This window comes from Oncorhynchus keta, chromosome 35 (genome assembly GCF_023373465.1).
Source record: "Oncorhynchus keta strain PuntledgeMale-10-30-2019 chromosome 35, Oket_V2, whole genome shotgun sequence".
NCBI lineage: Eukaryota > Metazoa > Chordata > Actinopteri > Salmoniformes > Salmonidae > Oncorhynchus > Oncorhynchus keta.
Genome location: NC_068455.1, coordinates 60,478,226 through 60,495,379, shown reverse-complemented (window position 1 = coordinate 60,495,379; position 17,154 = coordinate 60,478,226). Strand labels below are relative to the sequence as shown.

The following is a 17,154-nucleotide window of genomic DNA, read 5'->3' as shown; positions in this document are numbered from 1 at the left end:
TTTGTAGAGTTGTTTGGCATGAATCGGTTCATTAGAAACCTTGGAATCTGCTCTTTCTGATAAGGTATAGCAATCATAATGTCTGGCCTGCATGGACTCTATAGGATGATATGGAAGAAGTACTAATTGGTACTCAAGTACAGGTCATCAGTCCCTTCATTCTCGATTTGACAATCGATAATATTGTCACCCATCAGACTATTGTCAATGTAATCTTGTCTTTAGGCAAAATGTGTTATTTTTTATGCAAAATTATTTGAAATGTAGTTAGATGTAGAGTGGAAGGGCCAGCTTGGTAGGCAAGACTATCGCTTCTGGATCAATCAATACATTTGACTGATTATATTTGAACATAATAAATGCATTCATTTGGCAAATTATTATGGATTATTTATACAATTGAAATATCATCGTCAGAAAGGCCATCAGGGCCATTCTAGTAGGTATGGAATTCCAGTGCTCTGAGTGTTAAATGGAGCAATGAATGAAGTAATGAATAATACATGAATAAACTATTTACTAATCCATTTTAAATGCTTGGTTACATGGAGTTTACATACACTGAGAGTCCAAAACATTAAGGACACCTGCTCTTTCCATGACCTAGACTGACAAGGTGAATCCAGGTGAAAGCTATGCTCATTTATTGATGTCACCTGTTAAATCCACTTCAATCAGCGTAGATGAAGGGGAGGAGATTAAAGAAGGATATTTAAGCCTTGAGCCAATTGAAGAGCCTTGGAACGGGGTATGGTAGTAGGTGTACTTTCATTGAACGAAACAAGAGTAGACCGACTGACATGGCGCTACCCTACTGAACGGAGATTTGTAGTAATGTGCTTTTTGTCCCTGCTGGCTTGCTGTCCTTACCCCAGAAAGGTTGAGGTGTGGCCCCAGCGAGCGAATGACGTCCTCTGTGAGGTCTGACTGGTCCGAGTCCCACACGAAACCGATGGTGACGATCTCTGGAGAGTTCATGAGGACGCGGCGGATCTTGATCCTCTGGCCACAATTACTCTGATAACAGAGAGAGGGAAGAGACTTAACTAGGTGAGCAGAGCTAACTAACCAGCTTAACAAACTAAACTAAGAAACGTAACTAGCCAACTAAATAAGTAACAAGAACCATAAATACAATTTCACAGTTGATCTTATTTCTGTTGTCTTGCTCGTGATTTTCCGAATTTCCCCTTCTTAGTAGTTGTTTAGTGTGATGGAGATGAAGGTGCATCCTGACATGAATTTTCCATTGACATGCATGACTTTCTTAATGCTTGATGGGGCAGCCACTTTACCGGACAGTTACGGGAATCCCCGATGGTACTGGCCGCTTGCAGCAGCTCTCCAAATGACTCATCCCGCCTCTGATACACCTGTTGACTGAGAATGAAAGCGAGTGTGAGACAAGGAAAGGTAGAGAGAGAGAGACAAAGCTAGAAAGCACAAAAGTCACTCAGTAACCCTACGAGGAACATAGAGAAATGTGTTCTGTGTGACGTCAGTTTGAAAACAATAAGCATGGCTTACCAGAGTGCAGTGGTGGAGACATAATGCACTAGCTCAGTGAAGGGCAGGGGGTCAGAGGATGCCCCACAGCTACGGCAGACAGACTGCAGAGGAGAGGGGAACAGGAACATAATACAGACACATGGCCGTTAGCTAGGCGCCGCTTAGCCACTGCCAAGCACTAATTATCAAGTCAGCGTGTCATTTCGCGAGGGGTAGTAGTTTGGGGATGGTTATGGGGAAATTACTACTGTGGGCTGTTTGTGAAAACTGATGGGAGAGAGTGGAGTGTTTGTCAGAGTTGAGTGGAAAAGTGGCGGGTGGGTTGTGGTTTGTGTCCGGTCTTCAGACTTAATCTATTGCCCCCTTAACTTTGGGCCTTGAGGTCCAAAGCATTGCTGGTTTTCAGCTTCGGGGAGAAGTTTCCACTAGTTACAAATCAATTAATAAACTACCAAGAAGAAAATAAAACCTGCAGTACATGTAACCTCAAGGGTCAGATATGAGTTCCTCTGATCTATCATGTATTGCAGACCATGTTGTTTTTTACCCATCAAAGCAACCTTCCAGCTAGAGAGCTGCCAGATGTGGTTCTCTCTAACCTGTTCATAGAGTGTCATGGCAAACTTCTGGTGTGTGATGCAGGACTTGGAGGTGCAGGCATCTGTCTCCTCAGGCACAATATGCAGGTGGATCCTCTCCAGAATGTTCTCCTGTGAGAATATAGTATGCCGATAAGAAATGAGTATACCAAACATTAGGAACACCTACCTTGTATTGAGTTGCACCCCCTCCCCTCAGAACAGCACACATTAGTCGGGGCATGGATTCTAAGTCAAAAGCGTTCAACAGGAATGCTGGTCCAAGTTGACTTCAATGCTTCCCACAGTTGTGTCAAGTTGTCTGGATGTCCTTTTGGTGGTGGACCATCGTTGATACACACAGGAAATTGTTGAGTGCGAAAAACCCAGCAGCGTTGTAGCTCTTGAAACAAACCAGTATGCCTGGTATCTAGAACCATACCTTGTTCAAAGGCACTTAAATAATTTATCTTGCTTAATCATCCTCTGAATGGCACACATGCACAATCCATGTCTCAATTGTCTCAAGGCTTAAAAATCCTTCTCAACCTGTCTCCTGCCCTTCATCTACACTAACAAGTGACATTAATAAGGGATCATAGCTTCAACCTGGTCAGTCTATGTTCTTAATGTTTTGTATACTCCGTGTATAGGGCATAGTAATCTCGGTTAACCCAGAACTAAAATATTGCGTAATTTGATCAGATGCTTGATTAGGTTATGGGTTAACCCGAACCCCCATAGCCTAATCAAGCATCTAACCAAATTACGCAATGTTTTAGTTCTGGGTTAACCGAGATTACTATTCCCTATACACGGAGTATACAAAACATTAAGCATGTTAGAAATGAAGATTTCTGGTTTGCGAAGTCCCCCACCCTCGCAAAAGGAAAATCTTAGCTGAAGCCACCCCTTATGATAATTTCACTTGTGTTTATCATTCGTGTGGGCACACCAGTTTTAGCACCGCCCTCGCCCAATCCTTATACATCTAAATAAAAACAAAAACCCAAGATCCGGAACTAATGCTGCTTGTTATCTTACATATTCCATAGGACAGTGGTTCTCAATTCTGGCCCAGTGGGCCCAAGTGGGTGCTAATTTTGTTTTTTTTGCCTGAGCACTACACACCTGATTCAAATAATCAAAGCTTGATGATGAGTTGATCATTTGAATCAGCTGTGTAGTGCTAAGGCAAAAACTAAAATAGCAGAACCACTGCCATAGGATGGTGACAGTACCAGTTGGGTTTACGTAGGTCTTTCCATGAGAGATTGAGACAATAGTTGTCAACAAATCACAATATATTCCATTAGCAAAGTTTGCTCGATCTTATCCATGGGAACATTCTAATTTCCAAATTGAAACTAGTAATCATCCCCCTCGATTACAATATTACGAATCACCAGCTTATTCTTTATCCCCAGCATGTATTTCCCTCAACTTACCCTCAGCTATCAGCTTCTCTCCCCAATGTACCAGTACAGAGAAGAAATACTCCCCCCCCCCCTGATACATCGGTATGAGCCTGTATTGTTTTGTGACATTTAACAGCTAGGGAGTTATGCTGTGCCTCACTACTGTAGTTAAGGAACCAGTCCGTGTGCAAGCACTTGAAACTCGCTCCGGTTGCTATGGAATCCCCCTAGGTTTATGAAACATTCAGGCTGCTTTTAGACCTCCATAACCACACAGCCCATTTCTTCTGACACTGGCTAATTCTGCTCATAAATAAATCCAGGTCGTACTGCTAAAGCATTTCATTACAGAGCGTCGGTCTTTACTTTACGCATGTAAACCCAAGATTCCCATGGGGAAAAAAAATCTAGATGAAGAGAGAGTCGCCGTATAACCTTGCCAAATCCTAACATACACACAGCAGAACGTTCATGCAACTTCACGCCCGCAGAGAAATAAACACAGAATGAAGTCAGTTGTTACAATGTTAGAATGGTTAAGGTGACATGCCTGACAAAGGACTATCTGATCAAACTGCACATAAAAATAAAAGGGAGGGGGGGGAAAAAGTTGTACACCGTATGCAGAAGCTCCTTTAACCATTCTACCTGATATCACGTCACCTCAGGTGTTCAAACATTTTTATTCTAGCTATGTAACTGAAACAGCATTGTTGCCACTCTGAAAAAGGGGCATTCTTTACAGAACAAGAATTCAAACAGCAAGTTTTTTGTTTTGTTTGGTACCTGACCTTTCAACCACCACTTTGGAATTCATTGCTTATTCATAACAGACTTGGGTAGGGAATCTGAGGTAAATTTGACGTAAACGGCTCGTGTGACTGGTTCCCTGTGTTGCCGGAAAGCTCGTAGAGTGGGCATATTGGTTTGGCTGACCGCTTGTTTACTCATCACCTCCTGTTCTTGAGAGAAAGAGACTTAATTTTCTCTGCTGTTTATCCTCCACTGTATAATGAGCTCTCCTGAGTGAATGTCCTCCCCACTCAAGACCTGCTGCGCTAAACAGGAAATGATTATATGTCTGTGCTGACTCAGTTTAGAGCAATTACGCTACAGTGACAAACCTGATGCAGGCAGACAGAGAACATAATGTACTGTGGTGTAGCCTCACCTAAGACCTATAGCCCTATAGCTAAAGGGCTAAAGATTAACTAATTCATTAGCCAAGATAAAGTTTAAAACTAGACGTAATGTACAGTAAAATTCCTAAAATCCTGGATGTTTCTTAGTTGGTGTTGAAGCGTGTGAACATCGTGCTCTCAGATGGTAATGACCTTTTCTCTGTTGGGTCTAGAATAAGTGTTAAAAAGAACAGGGTAACAAAGCATTATTATTACATAGAGGTGTAAAGTACTTAAGTTAAAATACTTTAAAGTACTACTTAAGTCATTTTTTGGGGTAGCTGTACTATTTATATTTTGACAAATTTTACTTCACTACAATCCTGAAGTAAATGATGCACTTTTTACTCCATACATTTTCCCTGACACCCAAAAGTACTTATTCCATTTTGAATGCTTAGCAGGACAGGAAAATGGTCCAATTCACACACTTATCTAGAGAACATCCCTGGTCATCCCTACAGCCTCTGATCTGCCGGACTCACTAAACACACAGGCTTTGTTTGTAAATGGGGTCTGAGTTTTGTTGTATGCCCCGGTCATCCTAAAAAATGTATTTTTGATGCTGTCTGGTTTGCTTAATATATAATAATATAATATAATAATAATAATAATATAATATATATATAAAGGAATTTGAAAAAAAGATTTATATTTTTGATATTTAAGTATATTTTAACAATTACATGTACTTTTGTACTATTGATAATTAAGTATATTTAAAACCAAATACTTTTATACTTTTACTCAAGTAGTATTTTACTGGGTGACTTTTACATTTACTTGAGTCATTTTCTATTAAGGTATCTTTACTTTTACTCAAGTATGACAATTGGGTACTTTGTCCACCACTGTTATTATAGTAGGATAAATGTTTGGAAGTTAGCAAACTAAACACAAGTGTACTGAATAGCTATGGTCGAAATGACTCAGAGAGCTCAAATACCACTTTAAACCACTCAGTGGTGTTGCATAATACAGTGAAGGCCCAAAGACCGTGTTTTGTCTTACATAACCCACCACCATGATATATTAGAGGCTGTGCCGAGGGGATTGATGGGAGAAGGGACATACCTCTTTCAGACGATGACCTCACTTAAATGTTTGTTACAGCCCCCCAAAACACACACAAACAAACATACACACACATTCCACTCTATTCGCCTCTGCTCAAAGGCCCCCTGGATACCAGGGACCTGCCTGAAAGTCTGGTCAGTCACCAAAGGAACTTACGAAGCACTCGGCAGCATCGTCCATGAAGCCCAGCTGAAAGCGGTGCTCATCCTTAAAAGTCTCGGCCAGGGCGTGACGCAGGTTGTCTGAGGGCAGGGCGCGCTCCCGACTGTGCTGGAACTGGGAGAAGATGCCCTGCGGAACAGGAAAGGGGGATACCTAGTCAGTTGTACAACTGAATGCCTTCAACTGAAATGTGTCTTCCGCATTTAACCCAACCCCGCTGAATCAGAGAGGTGCGGGGGGCTGCCTTAATCGAAAGAAGTTCATTCATTAAATTCTGCAAATGAAAACATTTACAAATAATTATTTATAGCAGTTCTCAAGGGACAACTAACTACTCCCTCAAAGCTCAATATCCCCAGTCTGAATGTGTTTTATCAACAAAATGTCATATCAAACTATTGGTAATGCTATCAAAGCACCGATAAAGCCCTACAAATGTATTTTTTACATTTGGGATTGCTTGCAACAACAAAAGACTTGATGAAGGGCGCATACCTTCAACGCACAGAAGATACATGAGTCTCCGAGACAGAAGTGTCCAGGAAGCTGCCTCAGACTGCGTCTGAAGATGTCCAGATGCCACAGTACCTGAACAGGGGATTGAAGAAAACATATTATTGTGAAAGTATTGTCATGCTGTGTGGCCATGAGGACAACATGGCCTGGGGCGGCAGGTAGCCTAGTGGTTAGATCGTTGGACTAGTAACCGAAAGGTTTCAAGATCGAATCCCCGAGCTGACAAGGTAAAAATATTTTGTTCTGCCCCTGAACAAGGCAGTTAACCCACTGTTCCTAGGCAGTCATTGAAAATAAGAATGTGTTCTTAACTGACTTGCCTAGTTAAATTAAAGGGGGGAAAAATAAAAAGAGGAGAGAGAGAGAGAGAGAGAGAGGAAAGAAAGAGGAGGGGGGGTTCTGTTCCTTGGAAACAAAGCCCTGGGTGGCGGACGTCTTCATCCAGCTCAGCCATGTCTCGCCCTCTGAGTCACGGCCTGGAAGGGTCCGCCAAATGCCTTCTCACGAGGCAAAAACAACCTTCCAGTAACTTGCCGGGAAGTACTGAAGCATTTAGAGAGTGACTAAGCTATTGGCTTTGAGGTTATAAAGTAATGTTGGTGGTGGTAAATATTTTTTTGTCAGGAGGGAGATGCTGTCTAGTCCTTTACTTTGAATAAGCAAAGCTAACATGAGGAATGTAGCCTCCTGGAAATGAGATCATGTTTTGTATTGGTTTACCAGGTATTTCAAATCAAGGGATTGGGCATTGTTACAATTTGCATTAATGCACATGTCCCTTATCAGATATTAACAGTGTCTCTACTTCCATCCTATTGTTCTGGATATATAGTTATTGAAAAACAAAGCATTTATTGCAATTATCTGAAAGCATGCAGTAATCATTTACTATTCATTGTTTAGATATGACTCACCTGCACCGCACTGTTGAGAAAGCAGCTGTTCTGCCCCGGCTCGTTCAGCAGGCCTTTGGTGGGGGCTAGAGACAGCATGCTCCCCGGCTGGTAGGACTTGGCGAGATTGCCCCCCGGCTTCCTGAAGAACTTGACCCATGCCATTGGATAGAGGGTCTGCCTTTTGACGTGAGTGGAGTCACTCGGTGAGGCAGACTGGGGCTTGGTGGTAGCGGTGGGATCCCTCGTCCCGTTGAGAGGAACCCCAGACAGTCTGAGGCTACGTTATTCCGCTAGCAGCAGTTACTGTCCTGCTACACATGGGCGACTACTCCCACCTCTCCGCAGCTTGAGAGAAAGGTGATTTTTACCTTGTCCACAACTTGGAAAGGTCTTAAATGTCACAGAAACCGGGAGAAATGTTTCAGAAAGTCCCTAGCTAGGAAGTCTGGAATCCAGACCAAATTATTTCGTCACCGATCGCTAGTCCGATATTTCTTATGCGTAGCTGTTTAACTCCTGAAGTAGGGGTGTTAGGCATTCTCCAGCCTGGATCATTCTGCACTGGGGATTCAGTGCCTCTGGGGGCTCTCCACATTGCCAGGATGTTATAGGGCAGTCAAATGGAATTGATCGTCCTTTCCAAGCTTCATCCATAGCGAAGATCTATCCAGGCAGCGCTTGCCATTGTATGTCAATGGGGTCTGATCTGTAAAAGAGTGAAAAAGCCTTGACACCATAAAATAATACATTTCACTGAAAACAAATGAACATCCAGGATTAACATTCTACGTATCGTAAATGGAAAAACATTTAGTCAGAAAAAGGATTGATGCTTGATCTTCCCACTTAGTAAATTATTTTTTCAGGCAATAGTAAACAGCAGGCTTCACCTATTTCAAAGTCAGTAGTTGACCCCACCCTCTTTACAATATATATATATATCAACAAAGTATATCCATTAACTTTTATGACTGTCCTCTGTACCCAATGTTTCTAAATAAAACATTTGAAAGATTAAATGTATATAATCTATCCCCTCTTTCTAAACACATTTAATGGAGAATGGGAAACAAAGTAATTATTGATCATTTACAGATTGCCAAATATCACATTGTTTAGGTCTTGGAAAAATCAGGTCACAAACTGAAAAGTCCACCAAACTAAGACATTACAGTCGACTGTGCATATTACGTGATTTAAAGTCTAAGCCGTTCGTCATCGTGTCACTTATAATAGTCGTGCCCCAGCTACCGAGTTGAAGGCTAAACAAGAAAGGGAGCTATGCCAAGTTACACAGTAATATCATCAGCCCAGTGAACAATGTAGTGCAAATTATCTACTTGCAGCACGCCTTCCTTCAGGTCCAACGGCTTGCCAATGGCCAGTCTTTCAGTCATGTAGTAGTTCTCATAGCCTTTCAACTTATGAGTGTTAGCCTGGAGCGGACTTAGCATTATGCGAACATGGCAGACAATGCATGACCCGGCCCGGCCTGACCTGCTGCTTGCAATAGCCTCTGGAAAACATAACCAGGACACCAGTGTGTTGTTAAACATGTGAGATTCCTGGAACCAGTGCAGCCCTAATGCTCCAGGTCATACCGACACACTGAACGTCAAATGCAACAATCGATCCACGACAGAGAGAGAAGAGATTTTCCCCAGAATGCTGCCAGTGTTGTCTGCAATGTGTCATCTGTTCCCTTGGACATGCTGGTGTAGGGTTGTTTTAGTAAATTGAATGTGCATACTGATGGTAAAGAGTTATGAGCTTCATAAACCAAGTGTTTCTTTGGTGTTCATGTAGGTCTGTTTGTATCTTCTAAAAATGTTGGCTGAGGAACAAAGGACTCTAGTCTTTTGCCCATAATAAAATGGCAGAACCCCTCTGTATTACTATTCATATTAGTGCTACCATATTGCAAAGAATGTGGTTAAGGGAAGTTATCAGATCATTTCCTGTGAGCATCCCACTTATCTAGAAGCTATACATGTTAGAATGAGACACTCAACAGCAGTTTCCACTGTCGGCTCACATCCAATTCAGACTTCTGGTTTAAGTTAGGCACCTCCGAGTACATGATGACGCAAATATTTTATTCCATAGCTCAAAAGCTGTGGAGTGCAACCCATAACTTGACAAATCAACAAATAGATCCACTCCATGAGTAATGTACTGTGCCTGGTTGACATATCAAGTCATGCAGTCAGATACTGACTGGCTACTGGGCAGTTCTGGCAAATACCAGATGGGCTGGTCCATTTTTTGCCCAGTGGGCCTATTTAAATTGTATACATTTTTTGCAAGAATTGTAATCATTTGTCCAATACTGAGGACCTTAAAGAAGAAAAAAAAGTTTGGGCTAGAGTTGGTGCCTTGAGGGGGGGGAAAAAATTCTGGTCCCAGTCCATTCCTGCATGATGCATGCATTGCAATACATCTCAGGTATTGAATATATCCTGTTTTTACAATCTCTCTAGAGCACATGTCAAACTCATTCCAAACTCATTCCGTGGAGGGCCGACTGTCGAGGTCTTATCTCCCCTCACCTGGTTGTCTAGGTCTTAATTGAAAGGAAAGGAGGTGGCAGGACAGAGTTCGGGAGTGTACTAAACATTAGGAACAGCTGCTTTTTCCAGGACATATATTAACCAGGTGAAAGCTCTGAAGCCTTATTGGATACTTATTGGATACTATCAATAATCAATAGAGTGGAAGGTACACTGAGACTTGGTTCCCTCTGGTGGTGAACCTTTCCACATACAGTATGATGAATGGGCATCTGCTCCAATAGCATTAGCTATAATAAAGGTGTAAAGTTGTAAGACTGGAGACCTCTCTCTATACCTCTCTATAAGGGATGGCAGGGTAGCCTAGTGGTTAGAGCATTGGACTAGTAACCAAAAGGTTGCAAGTTCATATCCCCGAGCTGACAAGGTACAAATCTGTCGTTCTGCCCCTGAACAGGAAGTTAACCCACTGTTCCTAGGCCGTCATTGAAAATAAGAATTTGTTAAAAAATAAATAAAATGAGAAGATGGTGATTGTATGCAGAACTGAAATTGTTATAGCTAGGAAGTTGAATGAATGGTCAAATTCTCTTTTCTTGACTAGGAGATAGCGAAGGTTTATAGATTGTTTTTATAATGTAGATGTTTTCACAGCTTTTTCAGCTCGAGCTTAAACTCTTGAGAATATAGCAGACTGTGGGATGGCACAAAGTGTCAGCCAAAACCAGTCGAGCAATATTTCTTCTCTGGTATTCTAACTATTTTCAACATGTCCTGAAATGTGACCACACAGCTACAATAGAGTATGTTTATGCTGGAACCAGAATTTGACCATTCATTCACAATAGTTTCTGATTGACTAAATTATTTTTAAAAGTTTCTCTACAGAAAACAACCGTCTCAGGCCCTGTAGCTCTCATTTGCAACAACCCTCCATAGCAACAGCATTCCAAAGGAATCACTTAAGCCTGGCGTTGCTAAAGAGCTCGTGTCTTTGTGATTAGATGCAACGCTGTAGGGGCAAGTGGAAAACTGTACTCTACTTAACCTTCTAGAGTGACTCCATTCAACCATGCATGTTTGTCATGTCTGTCTATACCGGGACAAAAGCTTCCTGCAGACACCAATATATCACATCATCCATCCATTTAGAGCCTATTTTCTCAATGCACATTTGACCAAATGTGCCCATCCATTTAAGAAAGTGAGTTGCAAAAACTAAATTATTACTCACCATGTCCAATACGCCCGGAGAATGATTGAGAACCATTGATCAAGTCAGCTGTAAGGGGCCACGATTAATTTCCTTCATTTCTAATACCGCCTTCTCACAAACATTACCCTGATGTATCCATCCCTCCAGGTCAAATCAAGGAGGCCAGCATCACAATTCAATCACACATTCGGCCCTGAAACGATACTCAAGACAAAGATAAATCCTTGATTTCCACCATTAGAGAAAGTGATTCCCTGGAATCTTACATATAGCATAAACCTCAACATAAATTAACTGAATCTCTTCCATATTGTTGGCCCTTCAAGCCTAGCCAGTATGCATCCATAGATGATGACCATGAACAAAATAATCCCTATGGAGAAAACTTGGCCCACAGTCAAGTGCTTGTAAAATAAGTCCATGTCATCATGACCACATATTTAGAGTTCAGTTCAGTGCATAAGACATACTCCCCTTCCATAAGAAGTACATCCACAACAACAACAGTAAAGCTGACTAATGTATGCTTACCTTATCACAGCACAGATAATACATTACTGTACTCAATCTGCCAACCTCTCTTATCTTCTAGTATCTCAAAGTCTGAGGTAAATTGGCACTGGTGTGACAGACTGCAACTGGAGCACAATATAGAGCCAATGTACATGTGTCTCAACAACCTTATAGAATGACAAAGATCTCTCTCTATGCTACCCTTGTTCAACATTGAAGACAACCCTGTGCTCAGCGGTGCCTTCAAACAATGCTATCACGTGTAGCCATCTCTGGTTTCTAAAACCAAACTGCTGATTTATCACCATTAACAATCATCACGTTATTACCAGTGTCATCTAATTTTCTTAGTCATTACAGTCTGGCAGTCACTACATTTTCACTGGTTTCGAAAAGAAACCAATTAACATTTCTGTGTGACCTACGGTCAATGTGCTTACTATATGGCACAGGTGATCAGGGCAGGTGACAGCATTCCGTAAGGACATGACAATGCAACGCATGAGTGACAGACATTGTTGTGACCTGGATTGGCTGAATACTATCACACCAGGGAGACAGGCATGGTCTTTCATTCCAAACCTAACCTGCTAGGTGAGAACTGGGACAGAGATGCAAGAGTGACTGTGCAGGGTCAGGGTTACAGGTAGCGAAGGTAAAACCGCAGAACATGTCAATAGCCACTGTGCTTTTAAGGTCAAATATTATATTAATCAGACAAATGGATGTTGGTGCTTTAAATACCCTGTGATTTGAGTGTGAGTAGAGTGCAGTTGTGTTGAAATATCTCAGCTTCCTGCTTTCAGTCCTGTCTGGAGAAAGCCTGCTCTCCAATTTGCCACTCTTCTGCAACCGAGCCGAGTGATGTCATGGCATGGGTCCTTGCGTAACCCGAGACACACCCTTCCTTTAGAGTTCTGAAGCATGGGTGACATTTCCTCAAGCAGTGTTTATTATGAAATTTGATCGGTTTAGACTAGAGGATGGAATTCCATGTCGCAAAGTCACAGGCTTGCACAGACGAACAGAAATTAGCTAATTTAAAAGAGACTCGTTATGGTCAAGTGTTAATGATGGTGTTAATGATTGTTTGTGAAGCCCATGTCCTTGTGTCTAACAGAAAGTATATCAATATACAGAAGTGAAATCCACCAACTTATCACAAACATAGGCATCACCTGATCTCAGTTCAAAAGCACATTCACCTGAGTGGGCAGGCCTTTCAAGGGGCCTATGAATCACTTTCCATGTCTATTTATTGAGTTCCTTTTCCATATCTTTGTTCAACAACATCTCAGTCATTTGTATCCCAGACACTCAACAAAAATAGGCCTTTCTGAAAATGTGGCCATGCCCTCAACACTTATTACCGTATGGAATTATTAATGAGAAAAACAAAACAAAACAAAAATGACAAGCCACCCTTTCCAGGTGTGTTTGTAAATCTGGTAAGGATAAACTACACTTTTGAGGAGTAGCCAAGCAAAGGCATTTCACTGGTCTGGATTTTGAGAATAGACCAAAGCACAGGAAGGAGTTATGGGACTCTCTTTGTAAAGAGAGAGGCTTGCTTAGATGGTGTCTTGCAAATTTCAAGCACAAACTCATGTTTTCTTGACATAGTCGAAATGCTAAGGCTAGCACCTTTGAGTAATCAGCTAGAGTGTCTGTTGTAAATCAGCATCTTTGACAGGACAAGGCTGTCCGTTAGACTTGAACACAGCTAAACGTGACGTGGGATACAGTGTGGGATAGAAGTAATGGATGGCCTCATTAAGAGGAGTTTAACTTTTATATGGTAATGGCAAGAACCTTCAAATAAATTAAATCAAATTTTATTTCACACATACATATGGTTAGCAGTTGTTAATGCGAGTGTAGCGAAATGCTTGTGCTTCTAGTTCTGACAATGCAGTAATAACCAAACGAGTAATCTAACCTAACAATTCCACAACTACTACCTTGTACACACACAAGTGTAAAGGGATAAAGAATATGTACATAAAGATATGAATGAGTGATGGTACAGAACGGCATAGGCAAGATGCAGTAGATGGTATATGGAGTACAGTATATACATATGAGATGAGTAATGTAAGGTATGTAAACATAAACGTGGCATAGTTTAAAGTGGATAGTGATACATGTATTACATAAAGATGGCAGGATGCAGTAGCTGATATTGTATATGTATATATTGTACTCTGAGTAATGTAGGGTCTGTAAACATTATATTAAGTGGCATTGTTTAAAGTGGCTAGTGATATATTTTTTACATCAATTTCCATTATTAAAGTGAGTTGGAGTTTAGTCAGTATTTGGCAGCAGCCACTCAATGTTAGTGGTGGCTGTTTAACAGTCTGATGGCCTTGAGACAGAAGCTGTTTTTCAGTCTCTCGGTCCCTGCTTTGATGCACCTGTACTGACCTCGCCTTCTGGATGATAGCGGGGTGAACAGGCGGTGGCTCGGGTGGTTGTTGTCCTTGATGGTCTTTATGGCCTTCCTGTGACACCGGGTGGTGTAGGTGTCCTGGAGGGCAGGTAGTTTGCCCCCGGTGATGCCTTGTGTAGACCTCACTACCCTCTGGAGAGCCTTACTGACCTCACTGCAGCCCCACAGGATGCTGGAGAGCATCTGTAGAAGTTTGTGAATGCTTTTGGTGACAAGCCGAATTTCTTCAGCCTCCTGAGGTAAGCCGTGCGCAGGCGTGTGGGTGGACCAATTCCGTTTGTCCATGATGTGTACCCGACAGGAACTGCTTGATCTGTCGTCATTTAACATGTGTCAGGCGAATGATCACAACAAAACACTGCTGTTAAAGAAGCGGCCGCTGGAAGAAAATGTGTTGTCATTTACCCAATTTTACAGACACGCAAAGGCAAAACTTGAAAACCTTGGTTGGCCTACTTTCTCTACTGAACGCTTGATGTTGGACAGTGGTGCAGTGTGCCTTTGCTCAATGCAGATCCATACATCATCCCATCTAGCTGCCGCATTACACACCTGTGTGACGGCTGAAGTATGTCCCTCCCCGCACCCCGCCGACTGACTCAACCTTGATGGATGACTTTCCCAAAAAGAGACAACATTCAGTGTGGAATAAGGCTGGGCATTGCCAGGGACCTTGGTGTCGACACGATAGATCTTGCGATTCGATACTGTGATTTTATTGGTTGTCCTTAGCTTATGCCTGCCCATACCATAATCCCACCATGGGGCACAATGTTGACATCAGCAAACTGCTCTCGCCCGGTATGGTTGAAACCACATTTCATCCTTGAAAAGCATACTTCTCCAGCGTGCCAGCACTTCGCCAGCGTGCCAGTGGCCATCGAAGATGAGCAATTGGCCACTGAAGTCGGTTACGACGCTGAACTGCAGTCAGGTTCGGAGATGGTTTCTGACAGTTTGTGCAGAAAATATTTGGTTGTGCAAACCCTCAGTTTCATCAGCTGTCCGGTCTCATATGATCCCGCAGGTGAAGAAGCTAGATGTGGAGGTCCTGGGCTGGCGTGGTTACACGTGGTCTGTGGTTGTGAGACCGGTTGGTCGTACTGCCAACTTCTTTTAAAAAATGTTGAAGGTGGCTTTTGTTAGAGAAATTGACATTCAATTATCTGGCAACAGCTCTGGTGGACATTCCTGCAGTCAGCATGCCAATTGCAATGCTCCCTAAAAACATGAAACATCTGTGGCATTGTGTTGTGACAAAACTGCACATTTTAGAGTGGCCTTTTATTTTTTTCCCAGAACAAGGTGCACCTGTGTAATGATCATGCTGTTTAATCAGCTTCATAATATGCCAAGGTAAGTTGCTAGCTAGCATTAAACGTATCTTATAAAAAACAATCAATCATAATCACTAGTTATAACTACACATGGTTGATGATATTACTAGTTTATCTAGCGTGTCCTGCGTTGCATATAATCGATGCAACGCTGGGGGATGATTTAACAAAAGCGCATTTGCAAAAAAAGCACAATCGTTGGACGACTGTACCATAAACACCAATGCCCTTCTTAAAATCAATACACAGAAGTACATATTTTTAATCCTGCATATTTAGCTACAAGAAAACCAGGTTTAGCAGGCAATGTTAACCAGGTGAAATTGTGCCACTTCTCTTGCGTTCATTGCACGGCAAGTCAGGATATATGCAACCGTTTGGGCCGCCTGGCTTACTGCAAACTAATTTGCCAGAATTTTACGTAATTATGACATAACATTGAAGGTTGTGCAATGTAACAAGAACATTTAGACTTAGGGATGCCACCCGTTAAATAAAATACTGAACAGTTCCGTATTTCACTGAAATAAACGTTTTGTTTCCTAAATGATAGTTTCCGGATTCTACCATATTAATGACCAAAGGCTCGTATTTCTGTGTGTTATGTTATAATTAAGTCTACGATTTTGATTTGATAGAGCAGTCTGACTGAGCTGTGGTAGGCAGCAGCAGGCTCCTAAGCTTTCATTCAAACTGCACTTTTTGTGCGTTTTGCAAGCAGCTCTTCGCAAGCACAGCGCTGTTTATGACTTCAAGCCTATCAGCCTAATGGCTGGTGTAACCGATGTGAAATGGCTAGCTAGTTAGTGGGGTGCACGCTAATAGCGTTTCAAACATCACTCGCTCTGAGACTTGGAGTAGTTATTCCCCTTGCTCTGCAAGGGCCGCGGCGTTTGTGGAGCGATGGGTAACGCTGCTTCGAGGGTGGCTGTTGTCGATGTGTTCCTGGTTCGAGCCCAGGTAAGGGTGAAGAGAGGGACGGGAGCTATATTGTTACACTGGCAATACTATAGTGCCTATAAGAACATCCAATAGTCAAAGGTATATGAAATACAAATGGTATAGAGAGAAATAGTCATAAATACTATATTACACTTTTTTTTTTTGCACTTTTACTTCTCCAACACTTTGTTTCTGCATTATTTAAAACAAATTGAACATGTTTCATTATTTATTTATTATTTATTTGAGGCTAAATGGATTTTTATTGATGTATTATATTAAGTTAAAATAAGTGTTCATTCAGTATTGTTGTAATTGTCATTATTACAAATACATGAATAAAACATTTAAAAAATGTAATTGTCTGATTAATCGGTATCGCCGTTAAAATCATAATCGGGTGACCTCTAGGACCAACACTTTACATGTTGCATTTACAGTATGTGCATCGATCTAGGTTGGGCAAAACTAAACATGGTGGTGTTCGCCATTGCAATCTCCATTCCTGTCATTATTGAAAGAGATTGTGATATCTCCCATCTCAAAATAGGGCTACTTAATGTTAGATCCCTCACTTCCAAGGCAGTTTAGTCAATTAACTAATCACAATATTGATATGATTGACCTGACTGAAACATAGCTTAAGCCTGATGAATTTACTGTGTTAAATGAGGCCTCACCTGGTTACACTAGAGACCATATCTCCCACGCATCCCCCAAATGCGGAGGTGTTGCTAACATTTATGATAGCAAATTTAAATGTACATCTTTTGAGCTTCTAGTCATGAAATCTATGCAGCCTACTCAACCACTTTTTATAGCTACTGTTTACAGGCCTCCTGGGCCA

General features: G+C 41.7%; 1 protein-coding gene across 3 annotated transcripts in view; it reads right to left on the bottom strand.

The window, feature by feature from the left end:
* LOC118368769 (inactive ubiquitin carboxyl-terminal hydrolase 53-like) overlaps window positions 1–17,154 on the bottom strand; it is a 57,377-nt gene that overhangs the window by 33,968 nt on the left and 6,255 nt on the right. The window contains exons 2-9 of one of the 3 annotated variants that reach the window (XM_035753157.2): window positions 8,678–8,853; window positions 7,356–8,043; window positions 6,421–6,513; window positions 5,920–6,054; window positions 2,109–2,219; window positions 1,528–1,610; window positions 1,296–1,380; window positions 871–1,017 (exon numbers count right to left, since the gene is read on the bottom strand). In XM_035753157.2, coding sequence (XP_035609050.1) covers window positions 871–1,017; window positions 1,296–1,380; window positions 1,528–1,610; window positions 2,109–2,219; window positions 5,920–6,054; window positions 6,421–6,513; window positions 7,356–7,499 — 798 coding nt within the window. In that variant the 5' untranslated portion in view covers window positions 7,500–8,043; window positions 8,678–8,853. Of the gene's footprint in view, window positions 1–870; window positions 1,018–1,295; window positions 1,381–1,527; window positions 1,611–2,108; window positions 2,220–3,131; window positions 3,171–5,919; window positions 6,055–6,420; window positions 6,514–7,355; window positions 8,044–8,677; window positions 8,854–17,154 lie in introns of those variants that run through there. The other 2 variants (XM_035753156.2, XM_035753158.2) reach the window with 2 other exon arrangements.